The following is a 19845-nucleotide window of genomic DNA, read 5'->3' on the forward strand; positions in this document are numbered from 1 at the left end:
GCCCTCCCCTCTCCCCCACGCGCCTCTCGCGCCCTCAGGCCCCCGCCCGGCCGGGGCCCCGTGCAGACCCCGCTGCCACCACCGGGGCACCCCCAACGCTACCTCCTCTCCCCGCACCGGGCGGCGCTTCTTTTACGCCCCTTTTGCGACGGCCGGAAAGGAGGCGGTGGCAGCGCGCCGGGGGCGGGGCCGGAGCAGCGCGAGGACGGCGCGGGAGCGGCTGAGGTGAAGGGGGGGGGGGGGTGGACGGGGGGACCCAAGCACCGAGCTCGCGTCGCTCTCACCCCGGCCACCCCCTCAGAGAACCCACAACCTCCCCTTCGCCCTCCCCAGCCACCTTTGTCACCCCCCTCAGCGACCATCCCCCGGTCTTCCTGTCGCTCCTCTTAGCGACCGCCCGGTGTTCCTGACACTCCCTGTTACCCCCTGCGAGATCCTCTGTCACCTCCTCAGGGACCCCTCTTCATCCCCCACAGCGACCTTACGATGTCCCTGTCACCACGTCAGAGACCCCCTTGGAAACTCCTTGTCATCCCCTCAGAGGTCCCCCATCTTCAGTGACGCCATGGCCTCTCTGCTATCTCCGTCTCAGTGATCCCCCGGTGTCCCCTGACCCCCTCCATGTCACCCCCACCCCACTGCAGCCCCCACCGGGTGCCCTGCAGTCCCCATTGCCCTTCAGGGCCCCAGAAACCTCAGCTGTCCTCTCTCTCTCTCCTGACAAATCCCCCTCATCCCCTTTGTGCCCCCCTGTCAGCCCCTGTTAACCCCCCCCCCCACATCCGCATTGAACCCCCATCATTTCCAGTAACTCCTCTGCTCCGAGGACCCCACTGAGCCCCTCTGCCCCTTCATCTCCCTGCCTTCAGCCTCCCGTTTCTCCCCTTCACTCCCTTTTCCTCCTTTCCTAAACCTCCCTCCATCCTGGTTCCTTTTCCTTTTCCTCTCTGATTGCCCCCAGCACCCCACTCCCGGTGTGACCTTGCAGTGACTCCAGTCCCAGCTGTCCCCTGGGAATCTCCTGGTGGCTCTGCCCGGAGGACTCAGCTCAGGCAAGTAGGATTGGCCAGTGCCATGATACAGAGCTCCTGGATCAGCCAGAGCACCCAGCCACTGTCACCATGTGCCGGGTGTCCCAAGCAGGCTTGGGTACATCCTGTGTCACAGTATCCTGGCACTGTTTGGGTTGGCTTCAGGCCTTGCCATGTCTTCCCAGCCAGGGAACAGGAGCAGGGCCAGAACATGGAGACCCCCTGGAAGCTGCCCTCCAGGACTGAAAGATTTCATGGCAACTTTTTTTGGTGTCTGTACTGAGAAAACACTCAAAATGAGTCACCTGTCATTACCCTGCAGCAGGGACAGCAGAGGTGACACATTTCCTACTTCCTGACGTCAGTGCTTTGAGGATCAGTGACCTTTACCTATGGCTTATCAGTAGGACCTAACCTGTGCAGGCTGTTCAGACACAGCCCCATCCAACCTCTGTTTGTTTAGGAAGGCACAGACAAATTCCTCTGTCCTTCCCTCTGTCCACTGGACAGTTTGCTGGAGACAAAAGGAAGTGTCCCTAGGTTGAGCTTTATCTCTGCCTGGCTGGCTGCAGAGCAGGGAAGAGGCAGGTTGACAACACAAGGATCATCAGTAATTCAGGAATTTCCCTTTTCCCCACGTAATTCAACCATCTTTGCAGCTTTGTCATTCCAGGTAACATGAACTTCCTGCCCTTGATGGTCTTGCCCACCTTTCATTTTCCTTTTTAGATTCTATTCCACATGCTCCAGCCCTGGTAGGGTGTGGCTGCATTCTTGCACTGGGAGAAACGTTTCAAGAGGGTTAAAATCTGCTTTGCTTTTGAAACACTTCCTTCACTTGCTCTTGATATTGGAAACAATCTGTGATGCTCAAACTGGAGCTTAAAAAAAGCCCCTTAGAACTTTGAAGTGCCTGAAGATCAGGATAGTTGTTTAAGAAAATCATAGTTATATGGAAAATTACAATTGCTGTTGTATAATCTGCTTGCAAAGGAGCTTATGAAAAAACGAGGAGTTTATGTTTTCCTTCTCGCTGTTGAAAACAATGGGATAGGACACAGTGTTGATAATAATTTATCTCAGGACCTTGCATCTGCATGTGGCAATTCCTTTCTACCTCCTGGTGTTTGGAGGTGCCTCTTTCTGTGCCCAAACAGAGCCTGAGAGCTGGCGGGCATGCAGGGCAGCTGCACAGCAGGAAGCTGGGACAGCTTGGAGTACACTCTTCCCTGACTGTGCCCAGGGATTTGCAGAGTGAAGCCTGTGTTGGAGATGTGCAGTCTGCCACCAGAGCAGTGGGAAAACTGACTTGATTTCACTGTAAAATATTTAATGAGGGGAGAGATGGAGGGAGAAAAGAACTCAGGGCAGATCTTGACTGACATAAGAGAATTTAAAGGAGGAGAAAATTATAGAACTCTTTTTAGTGTAAGGAGAGTTAGTGAGAGGGTTTCTGCTGGGGAAGGCAAGAGGGACAGAGCCCAGTTCGTGCCATCAGGATGATCTTCGTGACGGGCTGCAGATTCCTCCTGAGGGACAGCTCTGACCTCTGCTCTCTGTGACCAGGGATAGGACCCCAGGGACAGGCTGGAGATCAGGGTAGGGTTCTTGCCCTAGAGGGTGCTGGGCACTGTCCAGGCTCCCCAGGGAATGGGCACGGCCCCAAGGCTGCCAGGGCTCCAGGAGTGTTTGGGCAGCACTGCCAGGGATGCCCAGGGTGGGATTGCTGGGGTGTCTGTGCAGGGCAGGGGTCAGACTGGGTGATCCTGGTGGGTCCCTTCCAGCTCAGGAAATTCCATGATTCCACCAGCCTGCACATACACTTTCAGTAAGAAGCTGTGCCTCAGCAGTGCTCTGTGAGCACTGAAGGTGCTCTTTGTTCCAGACCACATGAAAATGATGATAAGTCATGTGCAGGGCTCAGCTTTGGGCTCCATGACAGCTCAGGGTACAAAGATTCCCAGTCCTAACAGAGTGAGGGCTTCTCTGCTGCCCAGCTTGCTTTGGAGCAGATAGTGCTGATGAGCTGCCTGTGTGGATATGTTTATTTTGTAGTAAGGGCAGTATGCAGGGAGAAGTTGGGAATAGCTGTTCTGCTTTACTAAGCTTGTCCTAGCCCAGGTAAATCAGTCTGCACAGGCACATAAATACCATCAGCAGGAAGAGAATCTGCATTGTCTGTGAGCTTCACCCCCAAAGAGCTTTAGCCGCTCTGCATCCCCAAAGCAGTGCCTCAAACCTGTGGGAGGAGAAGTCAGGAGTTAAGGAATGTCTGATTAAATGGACAGGCAGGATCCATTTCTGAGGCCAACAGTGGGGGAGTCAACAAGACCAATGCCATGTTCTGCCCTTGGGTCACAACAATCCCATGGAATGCTCCAAGCTGGGGAAGGAGTGGCTGGAAAGCTGGGAAATGGTCTGGGAATGCTAGTAACAGTGGCTGGACATGAGTATAGGGGGGCAAGTAGCCAATGGCATCTGGACTGTCACAGCCATGGTGTGTCCAGGAGGCCCAGTGTGCTTCCCTGTGCTGACACTGCTGGGGCAGCTCCGGTCCTGGGGCAGCTCTGGGCCCCTCCTGACAAGAGAGACACTGAGGGGCTGGGGTGTGTCCAGGGAAAGGAACTGAGCTGGGGAAGGGTCTGGAGCGCTGGGAGCAGCTGTAGGGGCTCAGCCTGGAGAAAAGGAGGCTCAGGGAGGACCTTCTGGCTCTGCACAACTCCCTGACAGGAGCGGGCAGCCAGGGGAGGTTGTGCTCTGCTGCCAGGGAACAAGGGCCAGGACAAGAGGAAACAGCTTCAAGCTGCACCAGGGGAAGTTGAAGTTGGATATTGGGAAAAATTTCTTCCTGGAATATGTTGTCCAGCACTGGCACAGGCTGTCCAAGGCAGAGGTGGAGTCACCATCCTTGGAGGGATTTAAAAGCTGTGGATGTGGCACCTGAGGATGGCGTTTAGTGGTGGCCTTGGCAGTGCCAGAGGAATAGTTAGACTTGATGATCTTAGAGGCCTTTTCCAGCTTAAATGGTCTTATGATACGCAGGTTGCTCCAGCCCCTCTCCAGCCATATATTTAGCATTGCACCAGCAGGACATTGGGATGTGTGTCCACAATGAAATGGGAAGTCTCCATGTTCTGTTCCCTTTCTTAGGTGAAAGCACTAAGGTCTTAGGCACTGGTTTTAGTTGCATTCACTTTGTCTCTTGAAAGCTCTTCAGTTCAAATTAAATGGTTGTGTAGACAACTCCTAAAATCAAGAGCCTTAAACACTAGTTTTTCTTCATTTCTACCTCCCCACCACACACAAGCTTCACTCCTTAACCTACTTGGAATGCAGGAAGAACACTGTGGGGCAAGCCAACAGTCTAACATGTGTCCAGTCAGCAGCAGTGACTAACAGAAGGTGCTAAGAAGAATAAACACGGCAAGAGGTACAGAAGAACCTCACATCTTGCTTATTTTCCTTTATATCTCAGAGTGAGAAAAATGACACGAACGTGGAGCTTCAGCAGAAAAATGACCTTGGATTCCCCTTAAGTGACATGTCCTTTGATGCCCTTTTTCTCAGGTATGTGGAATGTGGTTGGTTCATTGGTTGGTTGGTTGGTTTGTTTGCAGGGGAAAGTATGTTAGCTCAGAAATAAAATTAAGGCACTATGAATATTTAAATGTGAAATGAAAAGTATATTCAGATGGACTGGTTGGAGCTGGGAATTACATACACAGGAACATAACATTTATAACGTGTCATGCAAAATCCACATTTCTCTTTCAAATTCCCGATTTACTCATACTAGATGTGGGATTATGAAGTTACAGTCATTACTGCTTGCAGTCTTAAAATCATGATCATATGACAAACTTTATATTTAGCTTAAAAATGGGCAAGAGATCAGGAAACTTGAATTCTGTCAATCTGTTCTTATTCACTACATATTCTGTTAAACACCTTTACCTGTCACCAACCAGCTTTCTCACAAGCAGCTGAACCTTCACCTCTACAAGGCTGTAGTTGTCTATTCCATGCAAGGGTTGTGAAGTTGACCAGCTCTGATCTCTTGCAAGATTCACTCACTTTTGTTTCAACTTTTTTCTGGCCATGAGAGTTTCTAGTCTTGGTGCTTCCTCTTTCTTCCTTTTCTCTTCCTCCTTTCTTTCAGCCTCTTCACTCCAGGCCATGCCCTTCTAAAATCTCTCAATACTTCCTTCTAATTTTTTTTAACATTATTTGCTTTTCTCACATACAGATCTTTGCCTGGATGCCCCTGGATGTTCACTCTCCATTATTTGGTCTTCACCTTTGTCCTTTTTCATCTTCCATGTACAGTCTTCAGTTTTAACTATGGTGAAACACTTTTTCTCCTCTTCTCTCCAGTGACCATCAGGAAACACTTTTTCCCTGTGAGGGTGACTGGCACTGGTCATCCCCGGCTCCCCAGAAAGGTTGTGATATCTCCATCCTTAGGGTGTCATCCCGCACTACTGGCTCTGGTGGCCCTGCTTGAGCAGGGGGATGGCCCAGGTGACTCCCAGAGCTCCTTCCCCACCTCAGCCATTCTGGGAGGCTGAAATAGCTCTGGTTGTGTTTGAAGCTAGTAGCAAATTACTTTGCTTTTGAAGCTAGTAGCAAATTACAAAGCTCACTGGGGTGGCCCTTTGTCTTGGTTTGAAAAGACAGGTGTCTGCTAGGGAAGGCAGAAGCCTCCCCTCAATGGAAAATGTAAACCCCCTCCCTCCAAATTATAATTTTGAAATTAAGGAGGCTCTCAGGCAAAGATATGGGAGCAGGAATAACAGTTCTTTATTAGGAAAGAAAATAAAAACAAAATTAACAATGCAGTAATACAAAACAACACTGACAGAGTCAGAACAGGAGCTGACACCCTGTGGGTCAGGGTGGTGGCAGCAGTCCCATTCAATGGTGGCTGCAGCCCTTCTGCAGTAACAGGTGTGGTTCTGTTGAAGCAGTGATCCTGTCGAAAGGTGTAGTCTTCCTCTGAAGATCCGGGGGCGGTGTAGGTGGGCCTGGTCTTCCTCTGGGAATCCAGTGGGGAAAAGGCTGCTCCTCTGGGAATGCAGTGGAAAAGGCTGCCTGTCATCTTCCAGATCTCAGATTCTATCCAGGTAGGAATGCTTGGCTCCTCCCTCTGGGTGCAGCTTCTCCCAGTGGGATGATAGAATTTTATCGGTCATGTTGTGGCACTCAATGGCCTCGTTAACAGGAAATACCTCCTGGAGGGAAGATGGGTTGTGGAAGAGATGAAGAAGAACTGCCCAATTAACAGAAGATAACTGCCCCATCAGATAGGAATAGAATACACCCCCCATTTCCAACCTAAGACACCCTTCTTACTCTTAAAGAACTGGGTTGAGACACAGATTTGCTGTCAGGCTGGAATTAAGGGAGCTGGACAGTGTGAGTAGAGTCATAATTTCACTGCACTGCACATGGATCTTTTCCTCTCACCTGTAAAACAGCAACTGCTGTGAGCAACCCTTGAGTGTGAGGGTTGTGGTTGGTAGCAGTGAACTCAGACAGCTGAGAAGTCATGAAGCCCGGCTGGATGGAGCTCAGCAACCTGCTCTAGTGAAAGGTGCCCCTGCCCTGTTAATATCATATTGTTTTATTGATATTACAATCCATGGGAAAGTTCTGATTCACTCTCCACAAAAGAATTGGGTTTATGTTCTCAAACCTCCATCAGTGATATCTTCCAAAAGTTAACTTCACAGCATAGAATAAGTAGATCTAAACAGTACCTCATTTTTTTTAATCTAAATTATGAAGGGTTTTTATATTTTCACTGACATTTCATCCTAAACATTGATAAATTTAAAAAACAAACTAATTTTGAAAAATTGCTGCTGAATGGCAAAGTCATTTTCTATCCCACTCTGTGAGGTACCTCAGTACAGTCTTCTCCTTGGCAATACCCAAATCTAGACAGGATGGGAGGAAGAGATGTGGGGAAATTGAGCTGTTTGCTCAACATTAACACAGTGAGCCCAGGAAACTCCCCCAGTGCTTTGAGAGAGCTCATCAGCATATTATGGAGGGACAACCAAATGAGGCTGTGAAGCAAAGAGGACTCAGAGTAGAAAATAAAACCTATGTGTGTGCAACTAATGGCAGGGTTAGACGGGATATTGGGATTTTCCTCCCTGTGAGGGTGGTGAGGCTCTTAGCACGGGTTGCCCAGAGAAGCTGGGGCTGCCCCGTCCTTGGAAGTGTCCAAGGCCAAGTTGGGCAGGGCTTGGAGCAACCTGGGATAGTGGAAGGTGTCCCTGCCCATGGCAGAGGGTGGAGCAAGATGGGGTTTTAAATCCCTTCCAGCCCTGGGACTCTATAACCAATGTCGAGTCACAGAGTCTGACAGGGAATAATTGAGGGCAGGTATTAAAGTCATTTTGGATCATTTCCTCCACATCTACCCAGCTAAGTGTTAATAGAAGCTGGAGGCCCCACCACAGCCACCATCAGTTGCAGTGTCAGTGCAGAGACACGTTCTCTGTCAGCTCGCTCTACTGACCTGGTGTTGTGACACAAGGCTGAGAAGAAAATGGAGTCACTTTTTCACAGTGACCCACTTGACCCTTTTCTGGCAGCAAAAAATCCAAGCCACATAGTAAAATGACAGTACTGGTTTCTAATGATACTCTCAGAATTTCAGAATTAACACTTCCAGATTTAATTCTGCTTATTTATGATTTCTTCTGTGAAGTCAGTGTTCACTTTGGGTTTGCAGGAAAGGACTGAGAGATATATCAAACTGCTATATGGGAAGAAGCCTGCCTCAAGGAAAGCAAAACTTCAGAGTCCTCGTAGTAAAATTCTAGATAACCTTTGAGAATCTTAGTAAACCTTTGAGAACTCAATAAATTTGAGAATCTCAGTAAATGTTTGAGAACTCTTAGTAAATCTTTGCATTTGGTTCTTCCCAGTGTCTGGAGGCAGAAGTCAGCCCTGAAATGTGGTGGTTCCAGCAAGGCCTCTCGTTCCTGCCTGCGGCACTGGTTGTGTGGTCAGCAGCGTCGTTTGTGTTTTCCTACATTACTGCAATTGTCCTGCACCATGTTGACCCTTTGGTGCCCTACATTAGGTCAGTGATGTCCACCCTGTGTCAGAGCACTGAAATGACCTTACGCTTGTGAATTCTTCCCAACTCCAGACTTAAATAGCAGTTCTTACCCAACAGCTCCAGTTCTAAAGTTACTCTTTAGAGCCATTATATATATAGTTATAGGTGATATTAAACTATCAGAGGGGAAATTCAGGTTAAATGTTAGGAAGAAATTCCTTCCCTGTGAGGGTGGTGAATCCTGGCACAAGTTTCCCAGAGATACTGTTGCTGCCCTGTGCCTGGAAGTGTCCAAGGCCACATTGGACAGGGCTTGGAGCAACCTGGGATAGTGGAAGATGTCCCTGGTTGGAATGAGATAGTTGAGATGAGCATTAAGGTCCTTCCCAATCCAACCCATTCTGGGATTTGTTGTTACTCTATTTAAAGGTGTCTGTTTTTGTGCAAAACTCTAAGCTTTGGCTCTGTGAGCATACCCTTAAAAAGATGAACTGGGGGTGCCTCACCACATCCCTGCTCAGAGTGAAGCCACTTGCTGCCACCAGGTTTGTTGCACCAGAAAATCCATACTAAAATCTACATTGCCAACTTTAATCTGTCAAGGCTCATATATAACTCAAGCTTTGCTCTTTTAGTTTTCCATGTTCTTCATTTTTCCAGTTTTAATCCTTTTTGTTCACCTCTTATGGCATCAAGATCAATATGAAAGGAGCAGTTATTCTGAGCATAATCATTCCCTGCTCCAAGGAGGCTTGTCTTTACAATGGTGATTTCTACAGCTCTAAAACCAGCACAGCATAGTTTGAGTAATGAAAAATTCAGTGAAAATCATCTGGGAGACACTTTTTTTTACGTGTCCTTTGTAGACTGAAATAAATAACTTTGTATTGGAAGTATTTTTAATATAAGTAATATAGGATATGTTATCACTCCATTTATCTTTTCCAGTGATACAGGGACAATACCACCTGAAAGATGCTTATTTGGGATCATGTTAAATGTTTCAACCTTCTTGGGTGAGTACAGAAAACTGTCCTTGGTGAGGTGCAGGCAGTTCTGGAATGCAACAGCTTTAAAAAAGTTCACTTCCTTCTCCATATCATTAAACAGCCCAGAATTCTCACTCAAAAACTAAATACTGAGCAATAAATCTCACTTCTCTTAAGCAATTCAAAGTGTGAATCAGGGATGTTATCCATGAATTGCCCAGTATGGCAACTGCGGATTCCGGAAGGACAAAAAATGCATTCAAAAAAAAAAAAAAAAAAAAAAAAAAAAAAAAAAAAAAAGTAAGAGCAATAAAAATGCAAATTCAAGGCAGTCACCTTACCTGTGCTGCAACAATGGAGGGAGGGAAAACAACCTAATATGGTTTTTAAATGAAATAGATCAGAAAATCTATTAATTTGACTGGTTTGCCATTATATTAATTCAATTTTCACTTCCAGCCTTTCACCTTTCCTATTTCACTGTACTCTAAAAAAATTCTTGTATTTTAAAACTTGCCTCTGACACTCAGCATCTTCCCAAGTAAACAAGGACACTGCTCCCTAGCAGGAATCTTACTGCTTGTGGCTGTCTTTGGCAGGGATGGCCACCATGTACGTCCGGTACAAACAAGTGTCTGCCCTGAGCCCAGAAAAACCCAAGATCCTCAGGCTGAATAAGCTGGGCCTTACGCTGGGATGGATGAGCTGCTTTGGACTCTGCATTATTGCAAATTTCCAGGTTTGTCCTCTGCCTGCACTGCTCTGCCCCTGCCAGAGATACCTGATGTCACACCTGATAAACTGCAGAGTAATGGAAAGCAACTTTCCATGGCAAACTGCTTTTTTTGTGAAATTCTCTACAGAGAACAGTTAAAAAATATAAGGTTTGACTTTTAATTTGTTAGTTATTCCTTATTTGCTTTGGGACTTGTGAGCAGCTGTTCATGACATTTCAAAACATTCATAACCACCAAGCATTGCAGAAGCCACACTTAGATCTCCTTCCAGGCAGGTTGAACGCCTGAGATCCTGATTGAAAGCCTACAGCTGTGGTTCAGGAGAATCAGGTATCAAATAGTATAAAAGGTATCAAAAACTTGCTACAACTAGAAGTAAAGTCAACAAAACCACCCAACCCTACAAGCCCAGCTCTGGAAAATCTGCCCTCCTGGGTAGATTTTCCTTCTAACTTTCTCAAATTCTTGAAAATTCTGCAACATTAATTCTTCTGATTTTCTCCATCCCAGGTAATTTTTTTTTTTTTCTCCCAAATACTTTCCACTCCAAAAAAACCAAATCTGATATTCTCACACATCACACCATGAGCAGCTCCCCTTCGTTGGCTTTATTTGTCAGGTGATTGTATAATTGCCAGTCTTATCACATTAATTACCTGATGGATTCTGAGGCTCTGTTGTGGTGCCTGTAGCCACCACAGGCTGCATTGTCACCTCAGGCTCCTGCTGGATTAGGGACAGGGAAAACAAAAGACGAAAGGTCTTGGGAAGCTCCAGCTTTTCCCTAGCACAGCTCCTCAAGTGCTTTAGCACCCCGTCTTAAAAACCTCAGCACTCTCTAATTTAGGCATTTTTTCTTTTGGAGGCCTCAATCTATTTACTATTTTCTAGAGCCCTCAGAGGTCCCAGCCTCCACACTCACCAAGAAGAATCCTCCAGGCTCTGCTCAACTCCATTATTTCCCTCCACTGCCCTCAAGAAAGGGTTTTTCAACAGTATTTCACAACAGTCAAAACCCAGTAGGTGCATGTTAATCTGGTAACAGTTCGTGTCTCGTTTAATCTTGAGCAAAACAAAAGTTGGAAGTGATGCACTTGCGTATTGCCCTGAAATCCACTAGTGATTGAAGACCCCAAAGTGTGAAAATTGAGAATTTCCCTCTGCTGACACCTCCCTGCACAGTACATGATTTTGGAGCACATACTTTTGCAACCTGCTTATTTCTTAAATAGAAATTCTCACTGTAGATGCAGCACTTAAAATTCATTTATGCACAAAAAGTACATAAGGAAAAGCTTGATCTTAAGAGTTACTCAGTAAGATACACAGAGAACTTCATGTTTTAGGGCAGGAAACATCGGCATGATTGGGGTGCAGGAGGCTGCCAGGCCTTGCCTTGTGCAACAGGTCAGATGACACTTTTTGTTCCCTGTCTCTGGCTCATGTGCTAAGCTGGGGATGAGAGTAAAGGGGTGAGCACACCTGGGTTTTCACACACATATATTTTAATAATAAATTTTTAGTTGGGTTGGATTTTTGGAATATCTTCTGGTTTTAGTTATTTTTGCTATTTGACACTTGGTCCTCCTGGTGGTGTTTTTAAGTATTGCTGCTTGATTGAACCTTGTTCCCTCAGAGTATTCCAAGATACTAATTTGACAAACAATCTTTATTCAAACCAGAGTTCATTTCGAGAAATGCAAAACCTCATTATTTTTAATCCAAAATTGGGTGCTAGAATCGTGTTGTGTCTGTCCTGTATTACATAATCTTTCATAGATGCACAGGTTCCTGGCGTAGAAATGTTGTCATTCCCACTCCTTACCCACCTGCAGGGATTCTCTTACCCAATTCCTGTGATATTGTCCATTTATGAGAAGAGCTCTCACAAATTCCTGTACTGAAGGTACAGCTGTGACCTGTAACTTCACCACAAGAACTTAACAAAAGCAGAAATTCCAGCAGCTGGCAGGTTCTGGCGTCCAGACATCTTACAATGGTGCTTCCAAAAAAAGTCTCCTGAGGACTGGCACAATCTGCTTAGGTCAGAATGGGAGGAGGTCACTGAGGAGTTTACAGAAGAAGATGAAACAGGTTTACAGAAGAAGATGAAACCAGGTTTTCACAGGCAGCACTTTCTTTCCCTAGAAATGCATCCTGTACTACATCCACGTGCTGGGAGCCTGCCTGACCTTCGGGGTGGGGTCCATTTACATGCTGGTTCAGACCATCCTGTCCTACCTGATGCAGCCAGAACTTCACAGCAAAGACATCTTCTGGGCCCGCCTGGCCGTGTTTCTGTGGAGCTGTTCCAGCATCTTGAGCAGTATCCTTTGCCTGGGCACTGGCACCAAAACCCAGCAGCCTCCACACGATTTACACCTACTTGAGCTGAACCACCACCACATGCCACAAGAGGCACAAGATTGTACACCCCGTAGTGTGCCCTGTTCTGTATTCCAGCTTGGGAATTTCAGGGAAAACGGTTAATCCCTTTAATACTTTTAGTATTTCCCCCCTGGATATTTAAAAAAAAAAAAAAAAAAAAAAAAAAAAAAAAAAAAAAAAAAAAAGGTAAGAGGGACAGTTACTGCCCTTTCTCCTCCCCTTTCCTACTGCACACCAGAGACTGAAAACAGGAAAAATAGGAGTTTATCCCTAAGAGGTCTGACTAAATTAAGAAATAAGGGGCCAAAGGGAAGTGTGCCTAAAGGATGAGTGGTTTCAATGGGGGGAAAAAATAGGTAAGAAATAAAAGTGTGTTCCTGAGGACAAAAATGGTGTGGAGTGTTAGGGCTGGAGGCAACAGAAAAAGAAACCCAGAATGTCGCACAAGAGGAAAACAGACCATGTGGAGCAGGGCTGGCTGTGCCAGCTGGCTCTGGAACAGGGATGATGTGCTGGCACTTGCCAGTGAGACAAGTCTGGAGCACATTTCAAGGGGGAGTCAGGGGGGGACTTTGATCTCTGATCTCCTCCTTGCCCATCCTGCAGTTCAAAAGACAAGATATTTCTGACTGGCATTCCCTACCACTTTCTCTCAGCATCAGAGTCCATCACCCCCTTTAGCTCTGAGTTCCAAGTGCTGGAAGCAGCTGTGGGGTTTAGAGAAAGAAACACAGAATGGTTTGTGTTGAAGGGACCTTCTAGTGCTGCTCTCGCTCAGTGGGAATCCATTCCCATTTAGCCATATATTTATATAACAAATGTGAGCAAACTCACTCAGAAATAGAGGCCTTTTTCTCTCCCAAATCACTGAAATAGTCGGAAACTGCACTAGAACAGTTCTCCTGCTCACCACAATGGACTTGGAAATTGGATTTAAAAATTAAACTCAGTTTTTTTGTCAAAAAGGACAACACCACCAAACTTCCTGAATTCCAGAGACACAAGTTGCAAAACCCATTGCTTAGACACTGTCCCTCTGCAGCTGTAGCCAGGCCACTGATTTAATCCCCACCAATCCCACGTATTTCCAGGCTGGCAGCCAATACCAACACTAAACCCTATGTCCCATTTCCCAAGGTTGGAGCATCTCACTGGGCTCCCATCCCTGCTGCTGCAGGATTATAGAATCTGTAGGAGTCAGAGGAGCAGGGACAGTGGGGCACGGGCTTGAAGAACCTTCACCTGCTGAGGGGCCTTAGCAGACAGCAAGGAAATCATCTGAGAAACTTGGAGAATTGTTGTATTTAACAGAAATTTTTGGTATTAGCAAACAAGATTTTCAGCTTTGAATAGGGAGGAACCAAACGGGTGAAACTAAAATACATTCTATGAACAATATGATCTGCTGCAAGTTATGTTCCTCTTACAGATGCCAAAAGCCCACAAACCTCAGATTTATAGAGGTTTTGGTGCCAATGTAGTCTAACCAAAATTATAGGGAAGTTGTAGAAGTAATGATGTATACATATATAGCAATGAAAGAGGAAGAAAAGAGAAATTATTGTTCTAAATTACAGCTCATAATGTAATAAGGGAAAGATGTGGAAAGAGAGAAAGTCTGCAGCCTTGGGTTAAATGGTTGTTACAGGTACTGGAAGACAGAAGGAAATGTATTTTGTGTCAGCTCTGGGGTCACAGCAACGCCCATCCCCTGTGCTGGCACTGCAGGGGCAGCTCCAGTCCTGGGGCAGCTCTGGGCCCCTCCTGACAAGAGAGACACGGAGGAGCTGGGGTGTGTCCAGGAAAGGGAGCAGAGCTGGGGAAGGGTCTGGAGCATTGGGAGCTGCTGAGGGAGCTGGGGGACTCAGCTCAGAGAAGAGGAGGCTTGGGGGAACCTTTTGGCTCTGCACAACTCCCTGACAGGAGGGGGCAGCCAGGATGGGGTTGTGCTCTGCTGCTGGGGAGCAAGGGCCAGGACAAGAGGAAATGGCCTCAAGCTGTGCCAAGGGAAGTTCAGGTTGGATATTAGGGAAAATTTCTTCCTAGAAAGGGTGGTCAGGCACTGGCACAGGCTGCTCAGGGCAGTGGTAGAGTCACCGTCCCTGGAGAGATTTAAAAGGCATGTGGATGTGCCACTTGGGGACATGAGTTTGTGGTGGCCTTGGCCTTGGGGAACAATTGGACTCAACCTCAGAGGTCTTTTCCAACCTAAATAATTCTCTGAATCTATGAAGATACTCCCGGTCCTGTGGTGGAGTGTAACAGCAGAATTACCAGCCCAGAGCAAGGCAGTTGATGACCCACTGTATTGTGGGGGCAGGGCGGGAATGGGAACCAGTTATTTTTATATCACAGTGATTAAATTCTTCCCACTGCAGCAGGAACTCAAGCAGATAACAAACAGCTCCTAGAGCTGCCCAGTTCAATTAAGCAGAAAATTTGGTGTCTTTGGTCCGATCAGTAACCAGAGCTCCTAAACCACTCACATCCATTTTTAAATAAGCTTTGGAAGACTGTCTTCTTAAGGCCATGTTTGTGCTAGGAAGTCCAGCCTTGTTCACCACCAAAATTAATTTTTCACATCAGGTGGCTCTTCATGTTTAATCTCATTAACCACTGAAGAATTTAATATCTTAATCCTATGAAAATCAGGTTGTCTATAAATTAATGATCTGCATTTTATTTGTTGTGTAGCAAGAGCATTTTTTTGGGTACCTTCCCTCTGTAAGATGTTGAAGAAGTGACATCAAGCATTCCAGAAAGATGCAGGTCTTGGATTAAATGGGGGATCATTGTCACACGGAGTGAAATCCAAAGCACTTCTCAAACCTTGACTAAGAGGGAAACAGAAAAGCCAAAAATCCTCTTTGCTGCAGGTGATACAGAATTCCAACCTGTGGCCACAGCAAGAATGCAAGGTAGTTGAGATACTGACAAGCCATCAGAGGAAGAGATCTAGACTCTTGTTAGGGTGGGAAATACCAGTAAAATTAAAATGCTCAGTAAGTGTGCACATCTGATTGTAGCTTAAACACTCCTATGAGAGTGCTGGGTTTGATAAGAGGAATAACAAGAGGCAGCACACAGAGAACAGAAATAATGGGTTTAGGTTCAAATTAACTTTTTCATGTGACAATAACCAGTGGGTTGGGACAAGCTACAGGTTAAAGGGCACAATGTGAACAGTCCTTGGCACCATTACTGCTCCTCAGGCTGAGATCTCATAGCCTCAGCTCAACACAGTCAGCAAGTTCCATGTTCCTCATTCTTGGCCTTGAATCTTCCTTAACCTCTTCCTTCAGTGTTTGTGTCCTCAGTTGTGTTGTACAGTGGCTTGTATGGACAGAACCTGGTGCAGAAGCTGCACTGGGACCCCCAGGAAAGAGTAAGTGATTGGGGGGGAAATGGAGACCAAATCCAGCTGGATTTGGAGGGACAGGTAGGAACTTCCTGCAGTTCACAACACAGACTGGGGTGGGAGAGGAGAGAGCTGTGCCAGCAGAACCAGCCAGCAGCTCCTTGGAATTGTGGGGTCCCAGACTGGGGTGGGTTGGGAGGGACCTTAAAGCCCATCCAGTTCCACCCCCTGCCATGAGCAGGGACACCTCCCACTATCCCAGGTTGCTCCAAGCCCCATCCAACCTGGCCTTGGATTTCCAAGGATGGAGCATCCACAGCTGCTCTGGGCAACCTGTGCCAGCACTTGTTGAAGTTCTAATTGCGCAAAACTGTTGGATCTTCAAGTGTAACTCTAAATTAATCCCTCCTGCATCTTGAGGAGGGCCTTGAACCTCCCTCCTCTTTGTTAGTTGAGCTCTGGATTGAGCCTTCAGGTTTTGCAGGTGTGTATTAAAAGTGGGCATCATCCCAGTTGGAGCAGGTGTTTTCCTGGTCATTCTCATTCTTCAGTACTTCATTCTTGGAGATTCCAGATACAATAAGGGATTTTGGTCTCCAGTGGGAATAGTTCTGGATGCAGGATCTCACATGGGATGTCACAAGTCAAAAGCCATCCTTGTGCCACTGCAGGTTCCAGAGCAGTTTTCACACGGATTTTTTCCCCTCTGTAACATAGGGCTACACCCCCCACATCATCAGCACCGTCTCCGAGTGGTCACTGGCATTCTCCTTCCTCAGCTTTTTCCTCACCTACATCCGTGACTTCCAGGTAAAATGAAGTTAACATTCTCTGTTTCTGAATAACCCAGTGTGGTGCTGCAGGGAAGCCGTAGATTTTATGGGATCATGGACTCGTTTTAGTTGGAGAAGATCTTTAAGGTGATGGAGTGCAACCATTAACCTGGCATGGATCAGTCACCAGGGCTGGAGACCCATGAGCAGCTCTAAGTGACCCTCATAGAGTCTGTCCCTGCTGTGTTACCACAGCTCCAGCATCAGGCTGGCTTTAACTAGCCTTGACTGGTTCCAGACCTGTCACAGCCACAGGGGCCTTTTCCTCCAGGACAAAGCAAATGATGGAGCCAGTCCAGAGCACAGCTAGGAGCCATGGTTCTGACCTGATCTGTTGGTGTTTACAAAAATCTTTGGTGTTTCCTCTGGCAACTGAACTTCCCAGTGCCAAGGCAGTGAGGGAGCCACTCACAGGGACTTCCTTTGCTTTCCCTCCACAGAAAATCTCCCTGCGAGCCGTGGTCAGCCTGCAGGGCCAGACATTGCATGAGAGCCCAGGGAGCTTCAGGGCAGAAGAGCAGGCACTGCTCATAGCAGGGAGCATCTGATGGATGGAGATAACTCAGGAATTTAATAGCAATACCAGCTGTTATTTCTAAACATTTATTTTATATTAAAAAAGTATGAAGTGATTATCTTGTACTTGACATCAAGGGCTTTGCACAGCTTTGCAAATGTTACCAGTACTGTGAATGAGTCTGTGACATTTCTACATTTTCCAATGTCATGAAGGATTAAATGAAGGTTATTAATGAGTTGTGTCTCCTCGTCTCTTCCCCCATACCCAGTTTGACCTCCCTCACCCTCCTCTCTCCAGTGCTCCTCAGGCCAAATCCTTTTGGATGCCTCCAGCCTCACCTCTGCTCCCCTTGGGCCCAGGGGGCTGATCCATGCCCTGTAGTTTGGGCCAGATGGAATGGACCCCAAAGCCACCCCATCCTTTGAGCAGCCCACAGGGAAAAACCTCTTCACACCACAGCCTGCTCTGGAGGTCAAGAGGCAGCTGAGCAGCTCCCTCCTGCTGGAAGGGCAGCCCTATGCTGGCTCTGGAGAGGAGTGACAGGGAGCAGCAGGAACCACGCAGCCATGGAATCCCAGAAGGGTTTGGCTCAGAAGGGACCTTAAAGCCCATCCCATTCCATCCCCTACCATGCACAAGGACACCTTCCACTAGACCAGCTTGTTCCAGGCCCTGTCCAACCTGGCCTTCCTTCCCTCCTTCTCCCTGGCAGTTGTTGGATCTTACAGGCATGTTGACCCAGGAATTCTCATGCCAAGCATCCCTGTTACACAGGTGGAAGAGTTGGCCAAGGCAGCCCATGTCCTGTTCCCACTGAGCAAAGAGCTGTCCCTTAAACACCCCAGAGAGTGACCCCTGTCCTCGACATCCCTGGTGCTCTCTGAGAGCCTCCAACCTAAGCCAGCTGCTCCTTCCTCCAGCTGCTTCCAGCAGTTCCCAGATTGCTGACAGCCCTTATCCCAACCCTGCGGAGTGGAGTGTCTGTGTGCTCCAGAGGCCGAGCTCCATGAGCCTCTAAGTGCCAGACACACCAGCTGCTTCCAGGGTCAATCCATAGGGACAACCTCCCACACTCATGCCCAGGGCCAAGCCAGAAGCCTTAAAAACAAGTATCTCTAATTCTATCAAAGTACAGCCGATTGAGGGATATTTGATTGCACACAGACCTACCAAGTACCTCCACAGTTGCCTCTGAGCCCTGCTTGGCAGGAATAGCTCAGTTCCCTTCCCAAGTTAGTGCTCAAGGCTTGTACATGGGTCCCAGCACATTTCCTCCTACTCCAAAATCCCTTACTTTGGCATCTTCCCTTCCTGGAGAAGCAGACAAAGCACATGGAGAGAAATTAATCAAGGAGGCTGGAGGCCTCCTGGAAACCCCAGCTTTCTCTGAATAGCTTCTTTCTTCCAGATTTAAATGGGATGTCTCCATCCCTGTTACTGCACTTCCAGCCTGGTTCAGCCAGAGTTCAGAAAATCCACAGAGTGGAAACAACATTTGGGGCCAGAAGATGCCATACTACTGAGGGCAGTGGGGTGGGAGGACAGGTGGATGTGATTCTCATTGAGTCACAGAGAACCCTGTACTCAATGGCCTGGGAAGGTTTCTCAAGTATTCTGTTTTACCTGCTGATGAATCCTTAGGGATCCTAGCAACCCTGGAGAGCTGCACTCTTGGCCACGCAATTCCTAAGCAGGGAATAGGTAAAGCGCAGTTCCTGATTAACTACTCCAGTGTAGAAAATGTGATGTTTCAGCTGAGAGAATCCTTTGCCTCCCCCAAGGCTCATTAGACAAATGGTTTAAGCAAGAGATAGTGCCAACAGTGATGGGATCCCTGTGGAGAAGGAGGGAGAGAGCTCTTTGCCTGATATGATGGGAGGATAAGAAAAAACCCCAAGTGATGCATTCAGGTAGCTCTCAAGAAGGCATCTGCCTGCTCACAGGGCTTTCCTCACCTTCCCTTCACTGCTTTCTCCACGGATCCCTGTGAAATACAGAGAGGTTGATCCTGAACAGACATCCCAGAAGCAATTCCTGCCCCAGAGAGCAGGAATTTCTCTGTAACTTAATGCCACTGTGATGAGCCAGCCAGGGCAGACTGAGGTTTAGGTTGGACAACAGGAAAAATTTCTTCCCCAAAAGGGTTGTCCAGTCCTGGCACAGTCCTGCCCATGACAGTGGTGGAGTCACCAGTCCTGGAGGGATTTTAAAAAACCATGTGCATGTGGCACTTAGGGAACATGATTAATGGTGGCCTTGGCAGTGATGGGGAAAATTTGACTCCATGATCTCAGAGGGCTTTTTCAACCTCAGAGATTATGATTTTACTGCCCAAACCAGTACATTCCTGGGTTTACAGGTAAAGCCTCCAAACCTCCCTCACTGCTCCCCTATCAGCCCAGCACCACGTGCTGGGATTCCTGCTCAGCTGCAGATCCATGGAAATTCAGCCTCAGAGCATCCAATTCTTCTCTGTTTAACAACAACATTGAGACATTGAGGGGCCTCCTCAATGCCAGGAAAACCCTTTTCCTGCTGAATCACCCTTTGCCAAGAGACGGATGAGCAGTCTCAGTCAATGAGCAGCAGTCAATGAGGAGCAGCTCCCTGCCCCCAGCTGCTCCAGAGTTCCACACTCCCAGTGAATCCCTGCCTTTTTCCCTTTCTCTGCAGTCCCAGCAAGAGAGTCATGACCCAGGGTCTAGGTTGGGTCCCACCTCCCACGGAATCATCATGGTTGAAAAAGACCTTCAAGATCATCCATCCAAGTCCATCCCATACTGCCACTGTAGCCCCATAACACCTAAATCACATCAGCCAGCGAGATCCAGACACCCTTTAAACAACTCCAGGGATGGTGCCTCCACCAGCTCCCTGGGCAGCCCCTTCCAATGCCTGACCAGCCGAGCAC

The 19845-nt window shown here is 47.5% G+C and overlaps 2 protein-coding genes across 8 annotated transcripts in view; one reads left to right on the top strand and one right to left on the bottom strand.

The window, feature by feature from the left end:
• CEPT1 (choline/ethanolamine phosphotransferase 1) overlaps positions 1–1122 on the bottom strand; it is a 33234-nt gene extending 32112 nt beyond the window's left edge. The window contains exon 1 of one of the 2 annotated variants that reach the window (XM_059867730.1): positions 982–1122. The gene's annotated coding sequence lies outside the window, so the exon portion shown is untranslated. Of the gene's footprint in view, positions 1–102; positions 232–981 lie in introns of those variants that run through there. The other variant, XM_059867732.1, reaches the window with a different exon arrangement.
• DRAM2 (DNA damage regulated autophagy modulator 2) lies at positions 87–17169 on the top strand. Of its 6 annotated transcripts, none has more exons than XM_059867735.1 (10): positions 87–225; positions 4507–4598; positions 5278–5351; positions 7973–8130; positions 9058–9125; positions 9698–9837; positions 11984–12161; positions 15526–15608; positions 16299–16391; positions 16855–17169. In XM_059867735.1, the coding sequence occupies exons 2-10, from the start codon at positions 4583–4585 to the stop codon at positions 16960–16962; spliced, it is 918 nt and encodes a 305-aa protein (XP_059723718.1). In that variant the 5' UTR covers positions 87–225; positions 4507–4582; the 3' UTR covers positions 16963–17169. The 6 variants fall into 6 exon arrangements, with proteins under 6 accessions (XP_059723718.1, XP_059723721.1, XP_059723719.1 ...); XM_059867736.1 differs by lacking the exon at positions 87–225 and adding an exon at positions 962–1052; XM_059867737.1 differs by lacking the exon at positions 87–225 and adding an exon at positions 1366–1704.
• Positions 17170–19845: the final 2676 nt, after the last annotated feature.

This window comes from Haemorhous mexicanus, chromosome 25, assembly GCF_027477595.1.
Source record: "Haemorhous mexicanus isolate bHaeMex1 chromosome 25, bHaeMex1.pri, whole genome shotgun sequence".
In the NCBI taxonomy this organism is placed as follows: domain Eukaryota; kingdom Metazoa; phylum Chordata; class Aves; order Passeriformes; family Fringillidae; genus Haemorhous; species Haemorhous mexicanus.

Coding starts and splice junctions, on each gene's coding strand:
- DRAM2 (XM_059867735.1), top strand. Junction 8,131..9,057: donor CCTTTGGTGCCCTACATTAG/GTCAGTGATGTC, acceptor TATCTTTTCCAG/TGATACAGGGACAATACCAC. Junction 12,162..15,525: donor CTGTTCCAGCATCTTGAGCA/GTATCCTTTGCC, acceptor CTCTTCCTTCAG/TGTTTGTGTCCTCAGTTGTG.